The sequence below is a fragment of the Trypanosoma melophagium genome, assembly GCF_022059095.1.
Source record: "Trypanosoma melophagium isolate St. Kilda chromosome Unknown ctg12segment0, whole genome shotgun sequence".
In the NCBI taxonomy this organism is placed as follows: domain Eukaryota; phylum Euglenozoa; class Kinetoplastea; order Trypanosomatida; family Trypanosomatidae; genus Trypanosoma; species Trypanosoma melophagium.
Genome location: NW_027125138.1, coordinates 319,730 through 342,672, shown reverse-complemented (window position 1 = coordinate 342,672; position 22,943 = coordinate 319,730). Strand labels below are relative to the sequence as shown.

The window sequence follows — 22,943 nt, the reverse complement described above, 5'->3', positions numbered from 1 at the left end:
AGAGAGAACGAGAGATAAATGTATCTATCTTGTTTTGCATAAATGTCACGGAAAGGAGTGATGCTGTTGTTAAGATTCGCACAAAAATGTTCCCCTTGCAATCATATAATCAGTAATCTTAGCATGATTAACTTTATTATTGTTATTATTATTGTTATTATTATTATTATTTATTCCCTCCCAGAGAATCCTTTTTCTTGTAAAAAAAGAAAAGAGAGAACTATGAGAAAGGGGGTGGGGTGTAACAATGACTCTTCTTAGAGGCATTTCATGTTCTTGTTGTTGTTGTTCTTTTCTGATTTTTCTTTTATTTTTGCAATACTTTTTCTCTCTTCTTCGTGTTTCACTTACTACTTCTGAACGGAATAATTTCATATGTGTATGTTTTTACTACATTAAATGCTATGAGAACTTTTGTAATATCATGTACGGGGGAACTCTTTCACTATTTTCTCTACCTTTCGTTATGTATATGGTTTGTCTATATTGTAATTTTTTGGAATGCATTGCATGTCTCTCTTCTCCTATTATTCCTTTTTTTTTTTTTTGATTTTTCTGCAATGGGACGGTTCTCGCTTTAATACTGTATATATATATTCTTATCTATAAAGGCGGGGGAGCTGTTTCAAACATAATAAAAACATACATCCATCAAGAACAGAAAGGAGGAAAGAAAGGCACTAGTCTCTAGCGGTGTGATTGATGTCATTATTAGCCTTTAATACAGCTCCTAACAACAATACAGGAGGAAGTAGAACAGCAATAATAATAGAGAATTATTCTCCAGATAAAAAAGTAAATAACGACGATGATGATGTGGACCATCCTGTATTTCTAAGCCGAACGCTCTTCCGTGTACTCGCCTTCACAAGTACAAACGCACATACAAATATAAAAGAAACAACCGATACCATAAAATCCCGTTATGCTTCTTCACATCCTACATCATCTTCCTCACTTATGACATTTCCACTGGATGGAAATCATCTGTTTATCTCATGTGGATCCAACAGTAATACTAGCAATAGTAATAGTAATAGCGATGGTGTTTCTTCTGTATTTGTGGTGCGGTTATCTACACAGGGTGATCCTATAGCGATACGCAGTACTCTTGCCTTGGCGATGATAACCGGTTGTGTGCAGGACCGCAGTATTCACAAGTATGGAAGAGAAGAGAGAATAATATCACCACTCTTAACAAGAGAAGAGAATGGAAACTCTATAGTTATACAGGAGAAGGCATCTGCATATACAGTAGGTGAAGATAATGCAAATGAGGAGTGTGGAGGAAATCGTTTACTGTCACCTTCGCTATCCACGTTAAACTCTTCATCTGTAGTAGATAGTTCTAAGAAATTTATATTGGGAAACGAACCAACAGCAGCAGCAGCAGAAAACGAAAACGAAGACGAAAGTGTTGTTGAGAAGAATGAGAAATATACAGGAGTAAAAGTAATATTATCTTCACAAACAAATCAGATATCTTCACAATCCATTCATTTATTCCTTATGGCAGATGCCGCTATGCATGCCATTTGGGCTGTAGAAGTGGATACAGTTGCTTTAGCCGCACGTGTGGTTTCCCCACACTATTACTGGAGTCTCTGGAATAAATGCCATCACACAACGGAGATGAAATTACCACAATCATCACAACCGCAGGTGTGGAATCAAGAAAAAGACGAAAAAAACGAAAAAGAATGTGTAAACTCTATATTGAGATCAAAACCATTATTAGGAGGTATAGAGGGATTTATAGATGGTCCATTTCATGCTGCACGTTTCGCCTCACCCTCTGCGTTATGTTGGCGTATCGATGATAATGACATAAATGACGACAACAGTAGTGGTCAGAAAGAAGGAAAAAATGACATATCCCTTTCTACCGTTTTATTTGTTAGTGATACCGGTAATCATGCGATTCGGTATGTGAATTTCCGCACAAAGTTGGTTCGAACTGTTTGTGGGATTAATGGAGTACCGGGTTACCGCGATGGGGATTATCGTGTTTCCCAATTACACTGTGCTGCTGCTCTTACTTGGTGTTCATCCGGATTACTCTTTGTAGATGCAACCAATAACGCTATTCGACTCCTAACGGGATTTGATAAGGCGAAGCGAGAAACATTACCGCAAGAAAACGTTTCGAATAAGACTTCAGTTAAAGAATTGAAGGAAATGCGTAAGAGTCAACGCCCTACACCGCGTGTGTGGACTGTCATTGATGGATTACACCGTCATCATAATAGTAATGATAATAATAAAAAAGAGAAAGAGAATAAGAAGAATAGCAAGTCGTCACTTTTCTCCAATTCTAAAGAAGTATGTAGGACTTCATTGAATGTGCTGCCTCATGCTATGGCAATTATGCCTGATGGAAGTGGGGTGTTGTTTGCGGATTCTAGTCAAGACGCATTGTGTTTACTCTCTACTCGTGGTGTGAAAACATTTATTGGACCGTGTGATTATTCCAGTTCTTCGCTAATGCCAGATGGTTTGATTGCCTGTTCACATATACTGGCGTGTTCTCTCATCTCCCCTGATACTACTACTACTACACCACGTACGGCTTTCCTTGTGAGTAGCGGCGTACGTCAGGCAGTTTCGCTGTTATTATCGTGTTCTAATGCAAAAAGTAAGGAAGAGGCATTTCATTTAGCGCATAATAATAACGACATGACGTTACCTCTATTTCCAGTCAATACTGTAAAGCTGAAGGACGGAGTACTACACAAGTATACACATGGTAATACGAAGAAGAAGACGAAGATGATGAAAAAGAAGACGGATCATGATAGGGCAGTGTGTGAAAATACCGCAGATCATAAGAAAAGATCTAAAACTGCTACTGCCACTGTTGTTGTTGATACTAGTACGAATGGTGTTAAAACTGTTCCTGTTTTCGGTAATGAAACACCATTATATTCACCAACACAAAACTCTCCACCCTTGCCTGTATCCACAGTAGTTACGACTCCTAGTATAACAATTAGTAGTCGTTTGAGGAAAACAATACAACGACTCTTCGATGTTTATGCATACTATGCTAGCAAAGATAACAGAAGCAATCGAAGTATGAGGAAATTACTGATGAAAGATAGTAACTGGTTAAATAACATTGATGCTTCGTACTCACTTTCTCTAGTAGGTTTTTGGCGTTTCTTTACACACGCTGAATACTTCACTATATGTACTCCTTTACTCTCTTCTCCTTGTGGTGAACCGGAGGTGGACTCTACATTTACGGTAAGCGAAGATGGAGATCGTGTACGTTGGGGAATGCAAGATTGGCGTACTGTTGTTGATGTATTGCATCAATCAAGTGTAAGGCAGCATGGATATCATGTGGTTTCAACTATGAACTTTACTTTTTTCTGTAGAGTAATTCTCTTTTTGTACTCTTCTCTACAACGGAAAAAAGAAGAAGAAAAAAGACGTGAAGAGAAGAATAAGGAAGTATTGGGTGAAGTCCATACACTCCCGTTCTTTTTGATTGATGGCCTTAGTGAAGACGAAATGATCGACGCGTATGAAGACGCCGTGCGACGTGTAGAGGCTGTCCATATTAACTTTTCTTCAACAAATGTACCGTCCACTATAAATAGTCCATCGAAAAAAGAAAAACAACAAAAAGAAATCCAAAACGAAAAGCAACTACCGCGAGTTGGATTTTTAGCGGCAGACGAGGTTCTACAGGTGTTGCTGCGTAATGAGAGACCCCTGCGGCAGTTGTTTCACGCATACAGTAAGAAAACTGTTATTCATGATCGTGATTGTTGTAATTCCTCCTCGCACTCGTCCTTATCAAATCCCACACGAGAGAAACGAATAACTGCACTACGACAACTGCGTCAAGTATTAAATACTGGCAAGGATGGGAAGTCAAATAAAAAAATGGAGTGGATATCTGTTGTGCCGTACAATAGATTTCACGCGTTATTTCGTGCCGTAAATGTATTTCCTGCACTTATAAGTGAATCATTGCTAAGACGTGCCTATGTTGACGCGTTGGCGGTGCCGCTTTTTTATCGTCTGAATAGAGAGAAAAATACCACAATGCAGGAAGAAGAAAATGCATCACCCTTTTCATTTCCAATCTCACATGATGTGGAGAAAAAGTACTCCCGCTGCGGTACGGCTCTTCCATTTATTCCCTTTCTTGAAGCCTTTACACGAGTGGCACTCACGACCTTTTCGCTCTGTGGGTCGCGTGACCGACAGATGTACCCCACCGCAGTCGCAAAGGTGGAGGCACTTATGTCTTGGATAAACCGATCATTCGAATTGGGACACATACATGAATATAGCGTAACTAGTAACAGTGGAAGTTTGTGTGGAAATATAAGAGGAGGAGGAAATGATCAACACAAGAACGATAGAGCTGTTGGTGAAGACTCTAAGGGGCTTAATGCAACGTATCGTTATCAATCATCTGTACCATTTCCTATGGATTTTATCTCGTTTAATGTTACCCCATCGTCTGCGAAACATCATTGATGCACGACTTTGGCATTACTCCTTTCTGAAAAAAAAAAAGATGAAGGATAGAATACAATATAAAACACGTAAGAAGTAAAAGTACGTAATAGCCAGTCTCGCGTCAGGAAAGGGAACTCATACATGCTCTGCTGTATTTTAATGTTATATTATTTTTATCATCATTATCATCAACATCATCCGAAGTGGCTATTAGTACTTCTCTATTTCTTTCCCCTGTATTTTGCTCTCTCTCTCTCTCTCTCCTGTGCCTTTTAAGGGTCTTTTCTTCTTCTTATTCCTAATCTCTGAATTTTTTTTTCTTTGTTTTTTTCTTTATATATAAAAAGAATTCTCTTAACTAGCAAAAGGCAACCAAGGCAATTAATTCTATAAAACTTTGTTTCAATTGAAAACTACACCCTTAACAATGGGATCAGCTGTCTCACGAAAGAAGGACCAGCACGTCAAGGGCGCTGTTGCAGATGCCAAGAAGAAAAAGGAAGAAAAACCACGCGTTGAGGAAACAAAGAATGAAGAGTCTCCAGCGAAAGCGGAACAACCCCAGGAGGAAAATAATGCAAATGACGCTGAAGTCGATGAAGCTCTACTCCAGAAGCTCGAAGAAGCATACGAACAGCTTCATCAGGCTCATGAGTGCCACTCCCTACTGAAGAAGCATCTGACGAAGAAGGTGTTTGACGAGCTCAAGGGACAGAAGACCTCACTGGGAGCCACACTGATGGATGTCATTCAGTCCGGTGTGGCCAATCTCGACTCGGGCATTGGCCTGTATGCTCCGGATGCGGAGTCCTACAAGGTGTTTGCGGCTCTCTTCGACCCAGTCATTGAGGAATACCATCAGGGATTTAAACCAAGCGACAAACAGCCACCCAAGGACTTTGGTGACCTGAGCACACTCGTTGACTTGGATCCCGATAACAAGTACATTGTCTCCACACGTGTGCGGTGTGCGCGTAATCTTGATGGTTATCCGTTCAACCCACTCCTCAAGAAGGAGCAGTACGAGGAGATTGAGGCCCGCGTCAAGGCACAGCTGGAGACCATGACTGGTGAACTGCAGGGGAAGTACTACCCACTGACTGGTATGGACAAGGAAACACAGAACAAGCTGATCCAGGATCACTTCCTGTTCAAGGAGGGTGATCGCTTTCTGCAGGCAGCACATGCCTGTGACCACTGGCCAACTGGTCGTGGTATTTACCACAACGATGAAAAGACATTCCTCGTTTGGGTGAATGAGGAGGACCAATTGCGTATCATCTCGATGCAAAAGGGTGGTAATCTGAAGGAAGTATTCAGCCGACTTGTGCACGGCGCCAATGTCATTGAGGAGAAGGCCAAGTTCCTGCGTGATGATCGTCTTGGCTTCCTGACGTTCTGTCCGACCAACCTGGGCACGACAATCCGCGCCAGCGTGCACATCAAGCTGCCGAAGCTCGGCGCAGACCGCAAGAAGTTGGAAGAGGTCGCGGCCAAGTACAATCTGCAGGTGCGGGGAACCGCGGGTGAACACTCGGAGAGCCATGGTGGTGTGTACGACATCAGCAACAAGCGTCGCCTCGGTCTCTCCGAGTATGATGCTGTGAAAGAAATGCAGGACGGCATTCTGGAGCTCATCAAGGAAGAGGAGGCTGCTCCTGCTGCTGAGTAAGTGATGGTATGTCGGTTGTATCCCCCAGTGGCTTTGGAGATCATGTCTCTCTGTGTGCAGGAGAGAGGCTGTTTTTTTTTTTTTTAACTTGTTGTGCAGGGAAATCATTTTTATATATAGGTGCCCTGTAGAACTTTATCATGTATTAATTTATATATGTCTCTGTGTATGTACGGGTTTTTTTTTCTGGTTAGGCAAAGGAAGATATATTAATTTATTGTGTTTTCTATGTATGCTTTTTTCCCATTACCTCGGTTCGGTTGCTCTATTCTTATTGGCAATGTCAATAAAGATTGCGTGTCAGGTGTGCCGAAAAATGGAGTGAGCACCTTTAAGAATGTATTTATGCTACTACCGTTATATGTTTGTTTTTTTATTAGGTCTGAGGTGATTTGTATAAACCTGTTTTTTTTCTTTTTTATTATTATAAACTGCTTTCTCCGCATATTTCTGTGCTTGCGCATGTTGTGGTGGTTCTGCTGTATTTAGGAGTGCTACTAAAGATTAATGGACAAAATAAAATACTTGAGAAGACGAAAATAGATAGGGTATGAAAGATTGCTTATATAATTATATATATATATATATAGATAGATATATATATTTATTCTTCTTTGTGTAAACGCGTTTGATTGTTTAATTTGGATATATGCATGGAAGAAAATTTCTTTTTATTTGAATTTGTACTCATTGATTTAACTCTTTGTGGGTATCATTGCGTTACCTAACTCCGTCAATGCTTTTGTAGTATACACCTAACACAAATTGCAATCCATACCAAATAAAAAGGACTAAAGGGAATAAAAATGTTGTAGTGAAATGAGAAAAATCAGGGAGATAATCAAAAAAAAAAACGTATTAAAACAAGACAAAGAAAAATGAAGGTGGCGTAAAGGGAACTTGAGGAAACAAAAGAAGACCAGGGATGTTCCGAAAAAAAAAATGATTGTAGGGCTTCTTATTATTGTAACATATTGATACTGCTATTGTCATTACTGCTTTTTTTTTGCTTGGTATACACTTTTTCAGCATATACCTGGTAAGAAAATTTCCGTGTGGTTTTTGATATCGCACTTCCTTCTCCCTCTTTCTTCTTTTCATTTTTCTGGGCTCTTATTTGCGCCTCTTGTTTTTGCTTACTTATTCTTGTGAGGCAACGTCATCCTCTTTTTGTTTTCTTGTTTTTTTTTTTTCTCTTCGTTGACTTTTGTGTTCCTTTCATTCACCTACGGTAGAGGGGTGAATGTAGAGGGGGTAAAAAAGGCTTGATTATATGCTCTTTTGCACTTCTGTGAACGGAGTGCACTGACGGTTGGTTGGTGGTGGGTGATGAATAGGGTTTGTTGGAGGTTGGCAAGTAAGAATAACTCCTGTTATTTATTTGCTCCCTTTCCTTCTCCTGTTCTCCCTTCCCCCACCTTCATCCTTCCCCTAACATTCACCTTTATCCTTTCCTGTATTTATTTCCCTCTTTTGTCTGTATAGGCGTTTTTTTTTTTTTCCTTTTTTCCCCTTCTTTTTTTTCCTCCTTTGACCCTGTTATTCCTTTAGACTAGGGCTTTGTAGAACACATCAGTACAAGTAACTCACTGACTATCGATCCCTCTCTACCTCTTTACCTCTCTATATATACATTGTATGGTATTGTGGTGTACTCCATCTCATCATGTACCCGACATTCATTAGAGCCTCCCCGGCTGTTGGTCCACGACTGGACGCGGCCGCAGTGAAGCGTATGTTCCCGCCAGAACAAATTAGATTGTGGCCGGACGGTTATCGCCCCGCCTGCGGAGTGGCACACTTCATACAGCCAGACGGTGTGCAGATCGCTGATGTTATTGAGTGCTACCGGGGTGTACGAGAGAACAGAGAACAGGCATTACAGCGTGATTTTGCGGCGGATTACACAATGTGGTGCCGCGCCGCACTGTGTGAGTTTATTCGGCATCTGCGAGACCGTGATAAACGGCGGCTGCGACGTTTTACAGGACTTGATCGTACTATGCATGATGCTGATGTGCGAGAGATATTTGGTCTCCCCTCATACGCACCTCCAAGACCTAAAGGAGCAACATCATTATCATTATCATCATCACTACGAACAAAAGAGACATGTGAAGCTGGGACGCGTTACTACGAGTTTACACCGTATGCTGCTACACAGGAGTATGTGATGTTGCCCATCTCCCGCTGCACTAGTCCAGACGAACGTGTTCACTTTACGACATTTCCGCAAATACGAAATGTCATGCATACCGAATTTGATAGTATGGCTCCTTTGCGTGCAATAACGATGTTAACTGGTGATGATTTGCACCCAACGGCGGAGTTTTTGCAGAATCTCGCCTTCTATCTCCGTCATCGTGTGGAGGAAATCATTGAGGGCGAAGAGGCGTTCAAGCGCACTGCTATCACCACCACGATTAACAGTGAGAGTGTCAACAATCCACTTCAGAGCGGGAAAGCACACTCCTTTTCCACCGAAACCCCAGTGGTTTGTTTTTTTGGAAATGGTCGTTTGGCATGGCTATTGAATAATAGTGAGTTTTTGCAATTTCCTGTCCTCCCAGTGCAGACGCCTGCACAAGCCGCGAGTCGTGATCGACGGCAAAAAAGTCTGCTTGCACAACATGGCCTATTGCCAGACCTGGTGAAGGATGGCGCCGTCGCAAATAGTATTGGTACTGTGTTCCCATGCGAAACCATTTCTGTGGCAGACGCGCTGCGCAAATATCGTCCCTGTATTGCCTTGGTAGAGCCTCACGTGGATCGTGATTGGCTCTGTGACATACGCGGCTTTTACTCCATGCGTGAGGTGCTAACGCTGGGTCCAGTGGACTCTCCAGCGATGGGATCATTCACATTCCCGTTCCTTAGTTTTGGCGTTACACCAGGGCCAACAACGTACTGGACCTACAGCGACTCACTGCAGCGCGTGACGAGTGCAAGTAGAATACAAATGCCAATGGACCCACCACATGTAGTGCAGGGTTACGCACGCCGTGAGCTCGATGCGATATCAGCGTATATGATTTCTCCAAATGATTGTCAGGCGTTTGGTTCGCAGCACCGATGCCTGTCCTTTGTACGTACCTTATACCCGGTCATGAATCGTCAGTCGAGGCAAAGTACTGGTTCTGCAGTGGGTGCCACTCCAACATAGCCAAGTCATTCGCTTACATACACTATATTGACATGACTGCCGATCCAGCAAAAGAAGCAAACAAAAATGATGCCCCCTAATGGGTCAGGGGGGTAAGGATTGAAACGGTGAAAAAAGAAACGGAAAAATATGCAACTAGGTGGTGCGTTTTTTTCTTTTTTTCATGGGAAGGGAAACAAAATGTCGCGACTCTGGTGTGTCACTCTCGGTATTTTTATGCTTGCACCTTTCTTTCCTTATTTTTGTTACCTTCTTAGATTGCCACAAGCAAAAGCTAGCTTATCAACTATCTACTATAATACCCTTGTCACGTACAATGGCTTCCCATCACGAAATCAAGAAGCTCGAAGAAGCATACGAAAAGCTTCATCAGGCTCATGAGTGCCACTCCCTACTGAAGAAGCATCTGACGAAGAAGGTGTTTGACGAGCTCAAGGGACAGAAGACCTCACTGGGAGCCACACTGATGGATGTCATTCAGTCCGGTGTGGCCAATCTCGACTCGGGCATTGGCCTGTATGCTCCGGATGCGGAGTCCTACAAGGTGTTTGCGGCTCTCTTCGACCCAGTCATTGAGGAATACCATCAGGGATTTAAACCAAGCGACAAACAGCCACCCAAGGACTTTGGTGACCTGAGCACACTCGTTGACTTGGATCCCGATAACAAGTACATTGTCTCCACACGTGTGCGGTGTGCGCGTAATCTTGATGGTTATCCGTTCAACCCACTCCTCAAGAAGGAGCAGTACGAGGAGATTGAGGCCCGCGTCAAGGCACAGCTGGAGACCATGACTGGTGAACTGCAGGGGAAGTACTACCCACTGACTGGTATGGACAAGGAAACACAGAACAAGCTGATCCAGGATCACTTCCTGTTCAAGGAGGGTGATCGCTTTCTGCAGGCAGCACATGCCTGTGACCACTGGCCAACTGGTCGTGGTATTTACCACAACGATGAAAAGACATTCCTCGTTTGGGTGAATGAGGAGGACCAATTGCGTATCATCTCGATGCAAAAGGGTGGTAATCTGAAGGAAGTATTCAGCCGACTTGTGCACGGCGCCAATGTCATTGAGGAGAAGGCCAAGTTCCTGCGTGATGATCGTCTTGGCTTCCTGACGTTCTGTCCGACCAACCTGGGCACGACAATCCGCGCCAGCGTGCACATCAAGCTGCCGAAGCTCGGCGCAGACCGCAAGAAGTTGGAAGAGGTCGCGGCCAAGTACAATCTGCAGGTGCGGGGAACCGCGGGTGAACACTCGGAGAGCCATGGTGGTGTGTACGACATCAGCAACAAGCGTCGCCTCGGTCTCTCCGAGTATGATGCTGTGAAAGAAATGCAGGACGGCATTCTGGAGCTCATCAAGGAAGAGGAATCGAAGAAGTGATTGTTTTTTGTTGTTGACACCTTCGACCGAGGATGTAGTGAACATGTAAGGGGATGCAATCTCACTGATATCTTCTTTTTCTTGTTTGTTTTATTTGGTTTTTTTTTTTTTGATATCTTTGTCAATTCCCGTTTTCTCCAGAGGAAGGGTCGTTTGATGTGCATGATACTCCTGGAAGAAGGAAGCGAGCTCAGGAAAGAGGGTGTTGGGGGCTTGGTAGAATGTCAATGTATGATGCGAAATGAAAGAAAATAATGAGGATAGTGTCGTTCTTGTGTTGTGAGTGGAACGTGATACCTTTCTTCGATTTTTTTTTTTTGATAAGATGTTTTTTTCTATTATTTTTCTGCTTTATATGTCTGTTTGTTTGTTTTCGTGCACTTGCCGGTCTTTTGTTTGTATCTCTGAAAAGGTAAGAAATAGAGTAAGGAGAAAAAATCTTCAGTAAAAGGAAAAAAAAAACAGAAAATAATAATCATATCTGATACAATCGTTTTATTTATCTACTCTTTCGTCCAAGCAATTAACAATGTTTGTGCAATGGAGTAGCCATTACACCTGTTGCTTTTCAAGAAGGGAAAAAGCGCCCATTTGTGGCAAAATACTGAGGTTCGAATGGGGGAAATTCTTGTGAAAATATGGAGAAATAGTTTTGCGTAGAGAGTGGTGGCATGTATAAAGAGGCTATGGCTGCCGAGAGAAGAAAGTGTTTATATAAAAGTGACTTTCGGTGATGGGCTGGTTGTGGTTTTCCTTGTTTTCATTCTTGTTGTTTTTTTTTTTCTGTTTTCCTACTTTCAGGCCGTGCTGTGTTCTTCGATCCTGGCAAAGGGAATTTCTGGGACGGTTCTCTTCCAGGCAGACTCTCTCCCACTCTTTCCCTACTGCACCGCATCCAAATGCCTCTTGTTTTTCTTCTTCTTCTTCTTCTTGCGGGTCAAACAGAGTATTAAACGAGCGGGTGTTATTTTTCTTTGTTTTGAAGCAAGTAAGTTATTGTCGTCCTGAACCATCTGACTAAAACAAATGCCAGGGCTAATATCTGGTGACATGGAACGGCAGGAAACTGCCGGGCTGGTGCTCGAGAATGTGGTGAACTTTACATGGGAGAATTTGACCTATCGAGTTCCCGTTGAGGACGAGGACGGTAACGTTACCGAAAAGACGTTATTGTATAATTTAAGTGGCACTGCTCTTGGGGGGCGTGTGTTGGCCATCATGGGACCATCAGGTGCCGGCAAAACAACACTCATGGGTGCTATCACTGGCAAGCTGTACAATCCAAAGGCAACACTGGAGGGTTGCTGCTTCCTCAACAATACCATCTACTCACAACGCTACAAGAAGCTCGTATCCTATGTATCGCAGGACGATATCGTGATGGGCAAAGAGACTCCTCGCGAGGCTATTCGTTTCGCGTGTCGAGTGCGGCTTGGAATGAGTGAGGAGGAATCAGAAAAACTCGTAAATGAGGTCATTAAACGTCTACATCTCACGAAGTGTCAGGATACCATTTTGGGTATTCCCGGTATTTTGAAGGGAGTCTCTGGTGGTGAACGAAAACGTGCAAACGTTGGTACAGAGCTCGTGACTAATCCGTACGTTATGCTGTTGGATGAACCAACCACAGGGTTGGACTCTGTGAACGCCTTACGTGTTGGGCAAATGCTACAGGAACTGGCAAGAAATGATATGCGCACAGTCATTGCGACTGTTCACTCACCGTCATCTGAACTCATGGATATATTTGATGATCTTTTGCTTCTAGCAAAGGGTCACGTTATCTACCATGGTCCAACGAAAGACTCTGTCGCGTACTTTGCCAGTCTTGGTTATCAAGTACCCCCACGTACTAATCCTTGTGAGTATTTTATGAATATTTTGCAACTTCCAGAAAAGGAACTATCACAACTTTGGTTGGCGTGGGAAGACTATGTAATGTCCCCGGCAGCGAACAGTAACCCATGTTTAATGGTGGTTCAAGGCCCTATTACCCATCACGATGAGTACTTGGAGAAACAATTGAAGCAGAAGGGATCGAGTTATTTCGTGCAATTTGGAGAGCTTTGGAAACGCTCATTGCGAATGTTTTGTCGGGATCCAGGTGCCTTTGTAGGTCGATCAATTCAGACATTATTTTTTGCAGTGTTTATGGGTCTTTTCTTCTTTAATGTGAAGGTAAATCAACAAGGTGTACAGGATCGTACAGGTGCACTCTACCTAACCCTAATGAACAATTTGTTTGGTGCTGCAATGCATGGTATTGCTGCTTATCCCCCAGAAAGGGCCGTTTTCTTGCAGGAGCAGGCCAATGATTCCTATAACGCATTTCTCTATTTTGCTGGGAAGTACTTTGCAGAATTACCCTTTCAAATACTATTCCCTACAATATACGAAATCATTTCATATTTTATGATTCATTTTTACCGTTCACCTGCTGCCTTCTTTGTGCATTGGTTTATTTTAATTCTTCTTTCGACACTGGGTTACTCATTTGGTCTGATGTTTGCCACCTTCTTTGATACCGCAACCACAGCCTTTGCTCTTGTGCCGGTAATTTTGCTTCCATTGTTTCTTGTTGCCGGATTGTTCGCCAACACGGCCCGACTATACCCTACCTGGGTTTGGTTGAATTACCTTTCTTTCCCACGTCATGCATATCTGGGAGTCTTTAACAATGAGTTTGGTCGATTGGGTACTATTTGTGATCCTGTAACTCCCACTTGCTTGTATGCCAATGGACAAGCTGTCATTCTTAAGATGGGATTTGAAAACTGGCACTATTGGCAGACCTTTGTTGCACTCATTTTTTACCAGATGGGACTTGCCATAATTGGCAGCATCTCATTATATATTCAGGGAATGAAGCGACGAGGGAGGTTGAGCTTCACAAAGAATCTCCACTCCCGCGTAGCCTCACCTCGGGCAATCGCCTCCGCACGCAGCAATGATGAAATCTCAGCTTCAGATATGACTCCAATTGATGAGATCCCAACACCTTCTGTGGCCTATACTGACGGATCAAGGCGCGGTAACAATTCTCTAGTAGCTGATGGACTCGATAACACCATTGCAATGACAGATGTGATCGTTCCCACGCCATGCACAGCAAGAGGAAAATGAAAGGATATTAGGTGTAGTAGAGGAAAAAGGAAAAGGGTTTACTGATAATTTGTTCTTGGTTATATTCTTCTTTTCTGTGTGAAATGTTGACGGTTTTTTCTTTTTCTCGTTGTGGTTGTTGGGTGCTTTCCCGCGTTGGTTTTGTTTTCAGTATCCCTTTTCTTTTTTGTTTCGTGTTGGTTTATTTTTTTGTTGTTGTTTTGTTTTTTGTTTTCACCACATTTTCTCTGGGTTAGTTGCGTGTCTTTGTTGACCTTGGTATGTGCACCACGTACGATGAAATCTGCATTATTGATTTTATATATTTATTATTTTGTTTCCACTATTATTATTATTATTATTATTATTATTATTACCAATTTTTTTGACACTCTGTTTTTTGGCTCGCACGAAAAAGGTATGGGTGAAAAGAGGAAATGGGTCAAAAAAAAAAGGTTCCAAATGCCTCTTATGGTAAGACATCAGCAACGGTGTGGTCAAAGCTAAGGAATGTCCATAAAGCAGAAGAGGGGAATGAGAAAAAAGGAAATGATGATAATTTTCCTTTTGGAATGTGAGAAAATTGAAGGAGAGATAAGGTACTGAGGGATAAATAATTCCAATAATGTGTGAAAAGGGGGGAAGGTATGTTTGTATAGGCACCAAGTACTTTCTAATGCGTGCTGTAAATGATATGGGGATCTTTAACCATGGTAATTCTACACCAACGCTTTTGTTATTGTGCCAGTTTTTTCTTTGTTTGTTGTTGTTTTTTGTGTACTATTTCTTTTTTCTTTATTGTTGACCATACAACCTCTTCATTAACATGCGAGTGTTTATCTCTGTGCCTTTTCGATGAGTGGTTTTTCCTTTTCTGTTGACATGTGTACGGGGTAGATGACTATGTAGACCTCTACTCCCGGACATTTATTTGTATATGCATATATTTCTGTGAATTCCTTTTTTTTCTCTATTTTTTTTTTTTTTTGAATCTGCCGTTGTTTGTTAAAGCTGTAGAGTCTTCAGCTCCACTGGTAGCGCGTCACATGATCAAGTCACGAGTACGAGATGATGGTTGGTTGTGTGCTAGAGATCGCAGTGCATTTCGGGTCGCACCACCGCAGCGCTATGTGATTAACAGAAGTAATCCTGCAGTAATTCCCCACAATCTCTCCGTTATAGTAGTGATGGACCCGAACATGATAGAACCCACTGCCTTTTTTCAGCCCATTGCACCAATTGCTGCTGACGATGGAATTAGTGAGAATGGCACGACTTCCACTTCAGCCCTCACAAGAGAGAATTCTACCGGTGGAGATGCGAACATTCCTTCATTCTTTAAAGTGCACGTATACGTCTGGGACGATACGACACTACGTGAAATTCTAGAGGAGGTTCTAGCTTTAAGTGCCGCAGCGAGACGTGTGCTGATGCCTCCTCCCCCTCTTGTACTAACAACAGCAAAAACAATAACGACATGTGAAGCTGTAGGAGTGATGGAAGATGAGAATGATTATATGAAGAAGGTCGCTGTATTGGGATTTCAGGAGCATGGGAAAAATGCAGGTGGGCATGGAGTTGGAAGTAATCACATTGATATGGGGGAGGGAAGGGATGATGACAGTGTTGGATCAGAGGTTGATGAGAAAAACAATTCTGCTAAGAGTGAGGAGAATGAAGAAGAACCCCCTTCAAAGCGTGAAAGGACAGAAATTGGTGATGAAAAGGATGCAAAGCAGAATGTTTCTTCTGTTCCATGGAAATCACGTGGAAGAAATGGTAACCCTCGTCCACCACCGATGACTAAAGTGCGTGTTTCTCAAGTCTTTGTTGATAGCAACAAGAGACCCCAGATAAGAAGTATCACGGTTCTCCGAGTTGATAAGCCTGTTTTTCACGCAGGTGATTACATCACCATGCAAGAACTACGTATTTCAAAAGGTGGAGCTAGAGGATGGAAGAATGGGGATTTGTTGGTGTTATCTCCAGCTGTGCGACACCATAAATCCGCATCAATATGATCTATATATATATATATATATATATGGATCAAGAATTGGTGTGTGTGTGTGTACTCTTTGCATCTATAACAGATGAGCAGGTACAAAAAAAGGGAAAAGGTCTCTGAGAGAGTAGCAGCGAAAATACAAAGGGGAGAAATAGGGGAGGTGGTAAAATCAATACGTCTATGGAAGTAGGTTTCTGCTCAGTTTGTTGATTTTATATTATTTTTCTTGTGTTTGTTGCGGATATTGACTCTTTTTTTTCTTTTCTTATTTGTTACATTGAAACTTATCTTCTTGGTAACGATTGTTTTTCTGTAAGCATTTTAAAGGTTTTTTCTACGTCTCATAATGGAGGAATATGATATAGATTTAGAGGAGGCGCTGGGCGTTGCCATTGAAGCTGCGCGGAAGGCTGGAAACATCATGTGGGAGTTCTATCAGTACCGACGAGAAGCTGTTGCAGCAGACGCAGCACGGGCCTTTAGGGATGACAATAGCAATGATAATAATAATACTGATTCCTCTCGTTCTGGTAAAGCTACAGCACTTCTTGGCGTTGTTGAAAAGTCTTCTAGTACGGACCTTGTGACAAAGTATGATAAAATGTGTGATGAGGCTATTACAAAGATTTTAAAACGGTTTAGTGCCGGTGTGGAGCGGGCGAAGCAAGAGGCTGGTTTTTCATCCTTTACATTCAATTTCATTACGGAAGAAATTTGTCCCGATGCCCCACTGACAGATGCACCCACATGGATTGTAGATCCTATTGATGGAACCATGTCTTTCGTTCATGGAGCTTGTGACTGCTGTGTCAGCATTGGTCTTACTATAAGGAAAGTAACAGTGCTTGCTGTTGTATATTGTCCATTCCTTTCTCCTGTACGTAATGCACTAACTGGATCAGTTTCAAATTTTCCTGTCGGTGAAATGTATACGGCTATTCGTGGTAAAGGAGCTTTTCTTAATGGACATCCAATCCGTCCACGGTTAGATGCCACTCCGGAAAATGCCATGGTAGTATTTAACTATCCAACTAATGCACGACTTTCAGATGTGGAAAAACAAGCCAGTGTTGAACAGCATAATGCGATAAAGAAGCAGAAGCATGAAAAAATTATTGAAGCAGCTTCCCACATTCGCCGTAAACTTGTAAGACATCCTGTACAAGGTTTGCGTGGATATGGTGCATGTGTCTTAATCCTTGCACAAATTGCTGCCGGTCGAGTGGATTTATATATGGAACCAGCAGGGATGGTGTGGGATGTATGTGCGGGAAGCCTGCTCGTAACAGAGGCTGGTGGTGTAGTAAAGAATATTTGGGGTGAATCATTTGGGATGGAGGGTTCCACAACTATTGTAGCAGCAGCAAATGAGACAATCGCTGCGTTTGGGGCACAATTGTGTACAGAAGTGAAATATGGGGATTTTTGGTTAAAATGAGAATAGGAGATGAGGGGGGTGTTTATTCTATTTTTCTTTTTCTCTGTGTGAATCTACAATTTTTTTTCCTTTTTTACATTAGTTTTTTGTTTTATTTTTCCTTCTTTATGCCGTTTGAAGTCTCTCTGCGGAATATGAGTCTCTCTACCTATTTCTATCTTTTTTTACCCATATCTTGTCCCTTAGTATATATTTCGCAAATGTATTTTTGTTCATATTTTGATTATCTACACTTTCAATTTATTTCTTTTCCTTTTTTTTTCGTTCCTCCCCCTTCATTGTCGTGTACTCCTCCAGCCATTGTAGGAAAGAAGGAGAGAAAAGGCAAGATACTATAAATGACTGCCGGTGGTGTTTTTCGCAATCACAATGTAGTCCTCATTATCGCGTTTAACTTCCTTGATGGGGCATGCCTTAGTGTCTGGAGTGCCCAATTACTACCAGTGTTAGTGAACTATTTAGGCGGTGATAGGGCTGTTGGTTGGTGTGCAGCCGCATTAGGTGTGGCACAGATCATTGGAGCCACTATTGCTGGTTATGCCGCGGATAAACTACCACGTAAGGAAGTTATTCGTCTGGGTGCATTTTGTGGAATTGTTGCAGTTCCATCTACTATAGTGGCAGTACAATTACTTGTGATGCCATCATTTTACATATCGCAATCAATCTGGGGTATGTATCTTGGTATAGTTTCTACAAGCTCTGAGGCACTCTTTGCCGATAGTGTGGCCTCCGGTCATCGTGCATTTATTTACAATCTTAAATGGATTGTACAGACAGTGTGCTATTGTGTTGGTTACTTGGTGACACTTATTATGCTTCTGGTAATGGGAAATGTGTGGTCTACGAAGAGTCTGCAAATAGTTATGACTGTGGGACTAGTGTCCCATCCAGTTGCTCAATTACTGTTGTTATTATTAAAAGATGAATATGCACTGGGTGAAACCGATAGTAATTTACCTGCAGCACCAGATATTAAGAACGGTAATGCAATACCACAAAGAAAAGCGATACAATCAACACTCACGAAAGCACTTTTAGAGGAGGAGGAAGAGGAAAGAACAGTTGCTTCGTACTCTGATGAAAAATCTTCTATTCAAGTCACTCTTGAGGATGATGTAAGTTCATCTCAGGGACTCCAAAATAAATCAAAGGAATATCGAGAAAATAATATAGAAGACAGTAAAGCATGTGAAAGTGATACTTACTTATACTATAATCCACCACAGCCTCACGGTTGTAAAGCTGTTTTTTCTTGGATGTGTACATCAAATGCAGTACCATATATGGTTTGCTTTACCGATTTCTGGATGGCTGTTGGATCTGCCATGACTGTGCAATATATAACACTCTTTCTAGTACATGATTATAACATTACACCTACATTGTTAATGGGTGCTTATATTATCATATCCTGCAGTGCCGCTCTCTCTGCTGCTCTTGTACGTTATGTGGGTGAGTATTATGTTGGGCGTCTCCCTGCTGTTATCGCCGTACGCACTGTAGGTACAACATTTTTGCTGTTGCTCTCCATTGCGAAAGGTCCCATGGCAAGGTTTGCTCTGGTCGTTACTTTTTTTATTATACGGAATGCAACTATGAATTCCACAATGGGTATTACACGTAGTGTTATTATGGATCGTGTTCGTAAGGAGAGCCGTGCCAAATGGTCTGCGTTTGAGAGTTTCTCTTCATTCACCTGGGCGGGTAGCGCTGTCGTTGGAGGATATATTGCTGAGGCTAAAGGCTATCAGTTTACATTCTTTATCACCGCGATGATTCATTATGCTGGTGTACTGGCACTTATCCCTGCTGCTATTGCTATGCATGGCGCAGAGACACGTTTACGTGCAGTGAAACGAGCACAACGTGAGGCGCGTCAAACCACTGATGGTTCCTAAAAGGAAAAAATTCAATTATTCCTTCAAGAAAAACAAATAGTGTGTAGAGTCGACGCTTTCCAGTATTTTTTTTTTTTACTGTTCATCTGAATTCTCTCTACTAGGGAATAAATGTAAGAGTGGAGACCACGTTTTGAAATTAAAAGTACTATGACGATCGAATAAACAACAAAAAAAAGGAAGATATTGTGGGGAGAAAGAAAGAAATTGAACGATGCGTGTGTATTTTACATCAATAAAGAAATTTTCTCTTCTTTTTATTGGTGCCTTTTCTTATATATGCTTTATTGACCTTGATTTAACCCACCCCCTACATATCTCTACTAGTCTCTTATGATCCATCCCTCTCTCTCTCTCTCTCTCTCTCTCTCTCTCTCTGTATTCTTGGATTTCTCTTCTCACATTAGTCATTTTGCTGGTACATGGGCGAAGACGCGCAGGTAACAAAACGTTGGTATCACGGTATGCATGCTTACCAAGAGAGTGGTTGGACCGCACTGTACAACCGAAACGTCCAACGGATACTTCTCTTCTCCTTTATTGACGGGGCATGTTTTTCATTATGGTATGCACAGGTGTTTCAAGTCTTAGTCAATCGTCTCTCAGGCGACACAACGGTGGGCTGGCTCTCTGCCACCTCCGGGGCTTCCCAAATGGTTGCAGCACTCATTTCTGGTTTTATCCCCAATGTACCACGGCAGGTCATTCTCCGTCTTGCTGCTGTTAGTGGTCTCGTTGCCATTGCTCTCTCTCTGTACGGTGTAGCGATATTAGAGGTCTATGTGTTCTTTTTCTCCTCTGCACTTTGGGGAGTATACTCTGGGATTACCGCAACTGGGGTAGAGGCTCTTTTTGCAGATAGTGTTGAGACAGGAAGGCGCGATTTTGTGTATAATCTCAAGTGGATAAATCAGACTCTCTGCGATTGTGTGGGATCCCTCGTCTCGCTTGTTATGCTTTTGCGTCTGGGTAATCATTGGGACACGGACAGTATAAGAAAGCTTATGTTCACAGGACTCGCATTGCACCCCATTGCGCATCTTTTGCTATTTACAATGAAGGACAAATACAGACTGGATGAGAGCACAAATGGGGATCATGTAGCGCAGGTGGATGTCGTTATTTCTGACGCCACCCCCACCGCAGAGACCCCTCCTGCACATTTTATAGCTCAGCCTGGCACCAGCCAACCTGCAAAGCAAACAGCTCAGTTCCCTCCCAGCGGTATACCATCGGAAAAGAGCCTTGTTCACGATACTGATGGTGGCAGTTCACACATCACCACATCAATTCTGACAACCCCAACAGCAGCTGAAGGTGAAGTTGCACAGCGTGAGGCCATTTTCTTTCAGTTAGCAGCGCAGAGTGTAAGAAGAGAGGAGGAGTACCGTGCCGCTCAGCAAGGCCGCAGCCGACTGGGGCAATTGGTGGACTCTGCATGCTATTACGCCAAGTGGCCTTGGGAGCGGACGGCAGTTCCCTACTTGGTTTGTGCCGTGGATTTTTTTGTCGCTGTTGGCTCTGGTATGACAATGCGCTACATTCCGCTATTCTTTGTACACGACTACAATGTGAGTCCGGTTGTTCTAATGAGTACGTACATTGGTGTATCTATATCCACTGCTTTCTTGTCCTATCTTGTGCGTTACGTTGGTGAGTATTATATGGGACGTGTTGCTGCTGTCGTTTTGGTGCGGCTAATCGGCACAACACTTCTTCTATTGATGGGCCTCACGCACCTACATATTGGCATTCTTCTTCCTATATTTATTATACGGAACTCTACTATGAATTCCACACGTGGTGTTACACGTAGTGTTATTATGGATTGCGTTCGTAAGGAGAGCCGTGCCAAATGGTCTGCGTTTGAGAGTTTCTCTTCATTCACCTGGGCGGGTAGCGCTGTCGTTGGAGGATATATTGCTGAGGCTAAAGGCTATCAGTTTACATTTGTTGTAACTGCTTTAATTCACTACATGGCGCTTCTGACGCTTGTGCCAGCCATTTACGGTTCACGTGCTGTAGAGAGCATGCGGCGGCAACAGCGGTGGCAGGAACTGGAGAAGAAGCAGCGATTGCGGCGGCCGGCTAGTGTGGCTGAATCATTAAATAGCGTCTAACTTTGGGAGGTGGCAGTAGGAGAAGGGAAGAGAAAGAAAAGGTGGTTTTGTGGGTGGGTGGGGGGAGGGGGTTACCTGTTCCCCGTAGTTTTCCTGTGTGATCAGTGGTACCAAATGGAAAAAGAAAGCATAGAAGAACGTTTTCCTTTCTAACAAAAATGTAAGAGGGAAACGGGATTATCACCTTTTCAACTGTCCCTTGCATTTTTAAGAATTCAACTTGCGTTTAGTGTTGTATATTCTGTTAAACTTCTGAAACAAGTTGGGATTGTTGGTAAATAGTTGCGTGTGCATTTGGTTACTTACACGCGAAACCATATATGTGTTAAAATGAAATACGGGCCTCCACCATGCGTTGTTTTTTGCACAAATGAGATACGCTACTGGCATTCGTTTTGCTTGGCTTGCGCTGTCATTTGTTGTCATTACCCCGCCCAATGGTGAATTGGGCGCTTGTGCAAAGCCGTTATTATATTTTCTTTCTGGTTACTGTGTGTGTGTTTTTTTTTTTTTTTTTTGTATGTGTGTATGTTTCATTTTTTTTTTCCTTCTGTTGTTGTTATTTCGTGTTTCCAAAGAGTCTAGTGCAGAGCGTGAATTTATAGATATATATATATATATTGCGTTGGTCTATGTTCCGATGAAGTTGCTCTGTTTCTGAATGAGAGAGTTTCTTTTCTGGAAACTCTCATGTTTGTTGCTGTAGTGCCTCCTATCTTACTGTTTCCTCATGCTATGTTGCGCCTAATGTGTAAAAAGTTCCCTTTTTTTGTTGTTGTTTTTTTTTTTTACTTCTTATTCTCCGTTTTTCCTATGGTTTCAGCTACGCAAAAAGGGATCTTGGTGGCGTTAATGGAGTCTCTGTCCACAGAGGAGAATAGTGGCCTCTCTGCGCCTCTTCTTCCTCTTCCTTCTTCTGTTTCTACTAATACTACTGATATTATGCATGATGATGAGACTCGTAGTTATATTGCAATGGCCGTGCCGCTCTTGCATGTACTGCGGCAGCAACACACATCGCAGGCGGCGGCGGTGGCGCGGCAGATTGTGCAGCGTTGGGGCCCGCAGGCAGGACCGGTGGGGGAATTGGTAAAACTGCTTGAAGCGATGGAGCGTGAAAAGGCGAAGATGGAGGAAGAAGAAGATAATGAGGATGAAGAAGAGGAAAGTTGTACAAGTAGTACAGAGGATAGTGAGGAGAGTGATGGCGTTGCTAACAATAATAATAGTGGTGGGGGAGATGTACTGCAGACCCTGCAACAGATCATTGAACAACTGCCGCCTGCGGGTGCCAAAAACAGAACAGAAATAAACCAAACTTCAGTAGGAGCAACAACAATAACAACAAATGTTGGTGATTTGGAGAATGAAACAGAAGAAGAGAGGCGTATTTTTGATGGTATAGCGGGGGCTGTAGAGCGTGAGATGAAACGTTTGGCGGTTGTGCGAAAACACCGGTGAGTGTGAGAAAATGGATAGAAGAAGAAAAAGAGGTGTTAAGGCACGAAGAGTACGAAATAATCGTATAGTTTGGTTTGTTTGTTTGTTTGTTTTTGTTTGTTTGTGATCAGAGAAGTTTATGGCTCTGATTTTCCTTCTTGGTATTGCTTATTTCTATGTTCCATGTAAACTATACCCTCTTTATCCTGTATTGTTGCCGCATCGCTGCT

General features: G+C 42.5%; 10 protein-coding genes across 10 annotated transcripts; all 10 read left to right on the top strand.

Annotated features, from left to right (window-relative positions):
- Window positions 1-702: 702 nt before the first annotated feature.
- LSM04_000599 (uncharacterized protein) lies at window positions 703-4,497 on the top strand (the record flags this gene model as incomplete). Its single annotated transcript, XM_067332864.1, has 1 exon — window positions 703-4,497. One exon carries the CDS (start codon window positions 703-705, stop codon window positions 4,495-4,497), a length of 3,795 nt encoding a protein of 1,264 aa, XP_067194249.1.
- Window positions 4,498-4,906: 409 nt separating this feature from the next.
- Window positions 4,907-6,151, top strand: LSM04_003974 (ATP:guanido phosphotransferase; the record flags this gene model as incomplete). The annotated part of the gene is made up of 1 exon (XM_067332853.1): window positions 4,907-6,151. One exon carries the CDS (start codon window positions 4,907-4,909, stop codon window positions 6,149-6,151), a length of 1,245 nt encoding a protein of 414 aa, XP_067194325.1.
- A 1,666-nt stretch (window positions 6,152-7,817) lies between these two features.
- LSM04_000689 (uncharacterized protein) lies at window positions 7,818-9,314 on the top strand (the record flags this gene model as incomplete). Its single annotated transcript, XM_067332842.1, has 1 exon — window positions 7,818-9,314. One exon carries the CDS (start codon window positions 7,818-7,820, stop codon window positions 9,312-9,314), a length of 1,497 nt encoding a protein of 498 aa, XP_067194250.1.
- Window positions 9,315-9,630: 316 nt separating this feature from the next.
- LSM04_003516 (ATP:guanido phosphotransferase) lies at window positions 9,631-10,704 on the top strand (the record flags this gene model as incomplete). Its single annotated transcript, XM_067332831.1, has 1 exon — window positions 9,631-10,704. The coding sequence occupies one exon, from the start codon at window positions 9,631-9,633 to the stop codon at window positions 10,702-10,704; it is 1,074 nt and encodes a 357-aa protein (XP_067194313.1).
- Window positions 10,705-11,730: 1,026 nt separating this feature from the next.
- LSM04_001470 (ABC transporter-like) lies at window positions 11,731-13,827 on the top strand (the record flags this gene model as incomplete). The annotated part of the gene is made up of 1 exon (XM_067332820.1): window positions 11,731-13,827. One exon carries the CDS (start codon window positions 11,731-11,733, stop codon window positions 13,825-13,827), a length of 2,097 nt encoding a protein of 698 aa, XP_067194267.1.
- Window positions 13,828-14,852: 1,025 nt separating this feature from the next.
- LSM04_000965 (uncharacterized protein) lies at window positions 14,853-15,827 on the top strand (the record flags this gene model as incomplete). The annotated part of the gene is made up of 1 exon (XM_067332809.1): window positions 14,853-15,827. One exon carries the CDS (start codon window positions 14,853-14,855, stop codon window positions 15,825-15,827), a length of 975 nt encoding a protein of 324 aa, XP_067194259.1.
- A 333-nt stretch (window positions 15,828-16,160) lies between these two features.
- Window positions 16,161-17,252, top strand: LSM04_004516 (Inositol monophosphatase-like; the record flags this gene model as incomplete). Its single annotated transcript, XM_067332798.1, has 1 exon — window positions 16,161-17,252. One exon carries the CDS (start codon window positions 16,161-16,163, stop codon window positions 17,250-17,252), a length of 1,092 nt encoding a protein of 363 aa, XP_067194337.1.
- Window positions 17,253-17,590: 338 nt separating this feature from the next.
- Window positions 17,591-19,153, top strand: LSM04_000199 (Major facilitator superfamily; the record flags this gene model as incomplete). The annotated part of the gene is made up of 1 exon (XM_067332787.1): window positions 17,591-19,153. The coding sequence occupies one exon, from the start codon at window positions 17,591-17,593 to the stop codon at window positions 19,151-19,153; it is 1,563 nt and encodes a 520-aa protein (XP_067194238.1).
- Window positions 19,154-19,575: 422 nt separating this feature from the next.
- On the top strand, window positions 19,576-21,273 carry LSM04_002477 (uncharacterized protein; the record flags this gene model as incomplete). Its single annotated transcript, XM_067332773.1, has 1 exon — window positions 19,576-21,273. One exon carries the CDS (start codon window positions 19,576-19,578, stop codon window positions 21,271-21,273), a length of 1,698 nt encoding a protein of 565 aa, XP_067194293.1.
- An 852-nt stretch (window positions 21,274-22,125) lies between these two features.
- LSM04_006735 (uncharacterized protein) lies at window positions 22,126-22,734 on the top strand (the record flags this gene model as incomplete). The annotated part of the gene is made up of 1 exon (XM_067332762.1): window positions 22,126-22,734. The coding sequence occupies one exon, from the start codon at window positions 22,126-22,128 to the stop codon at window positions 22,732-22,734; it is 609 nt and encodes a 202-aa protein (XP_067194387.1).
- Window positions 22,735-22,943: the final 209 nt, after the last annotated feature.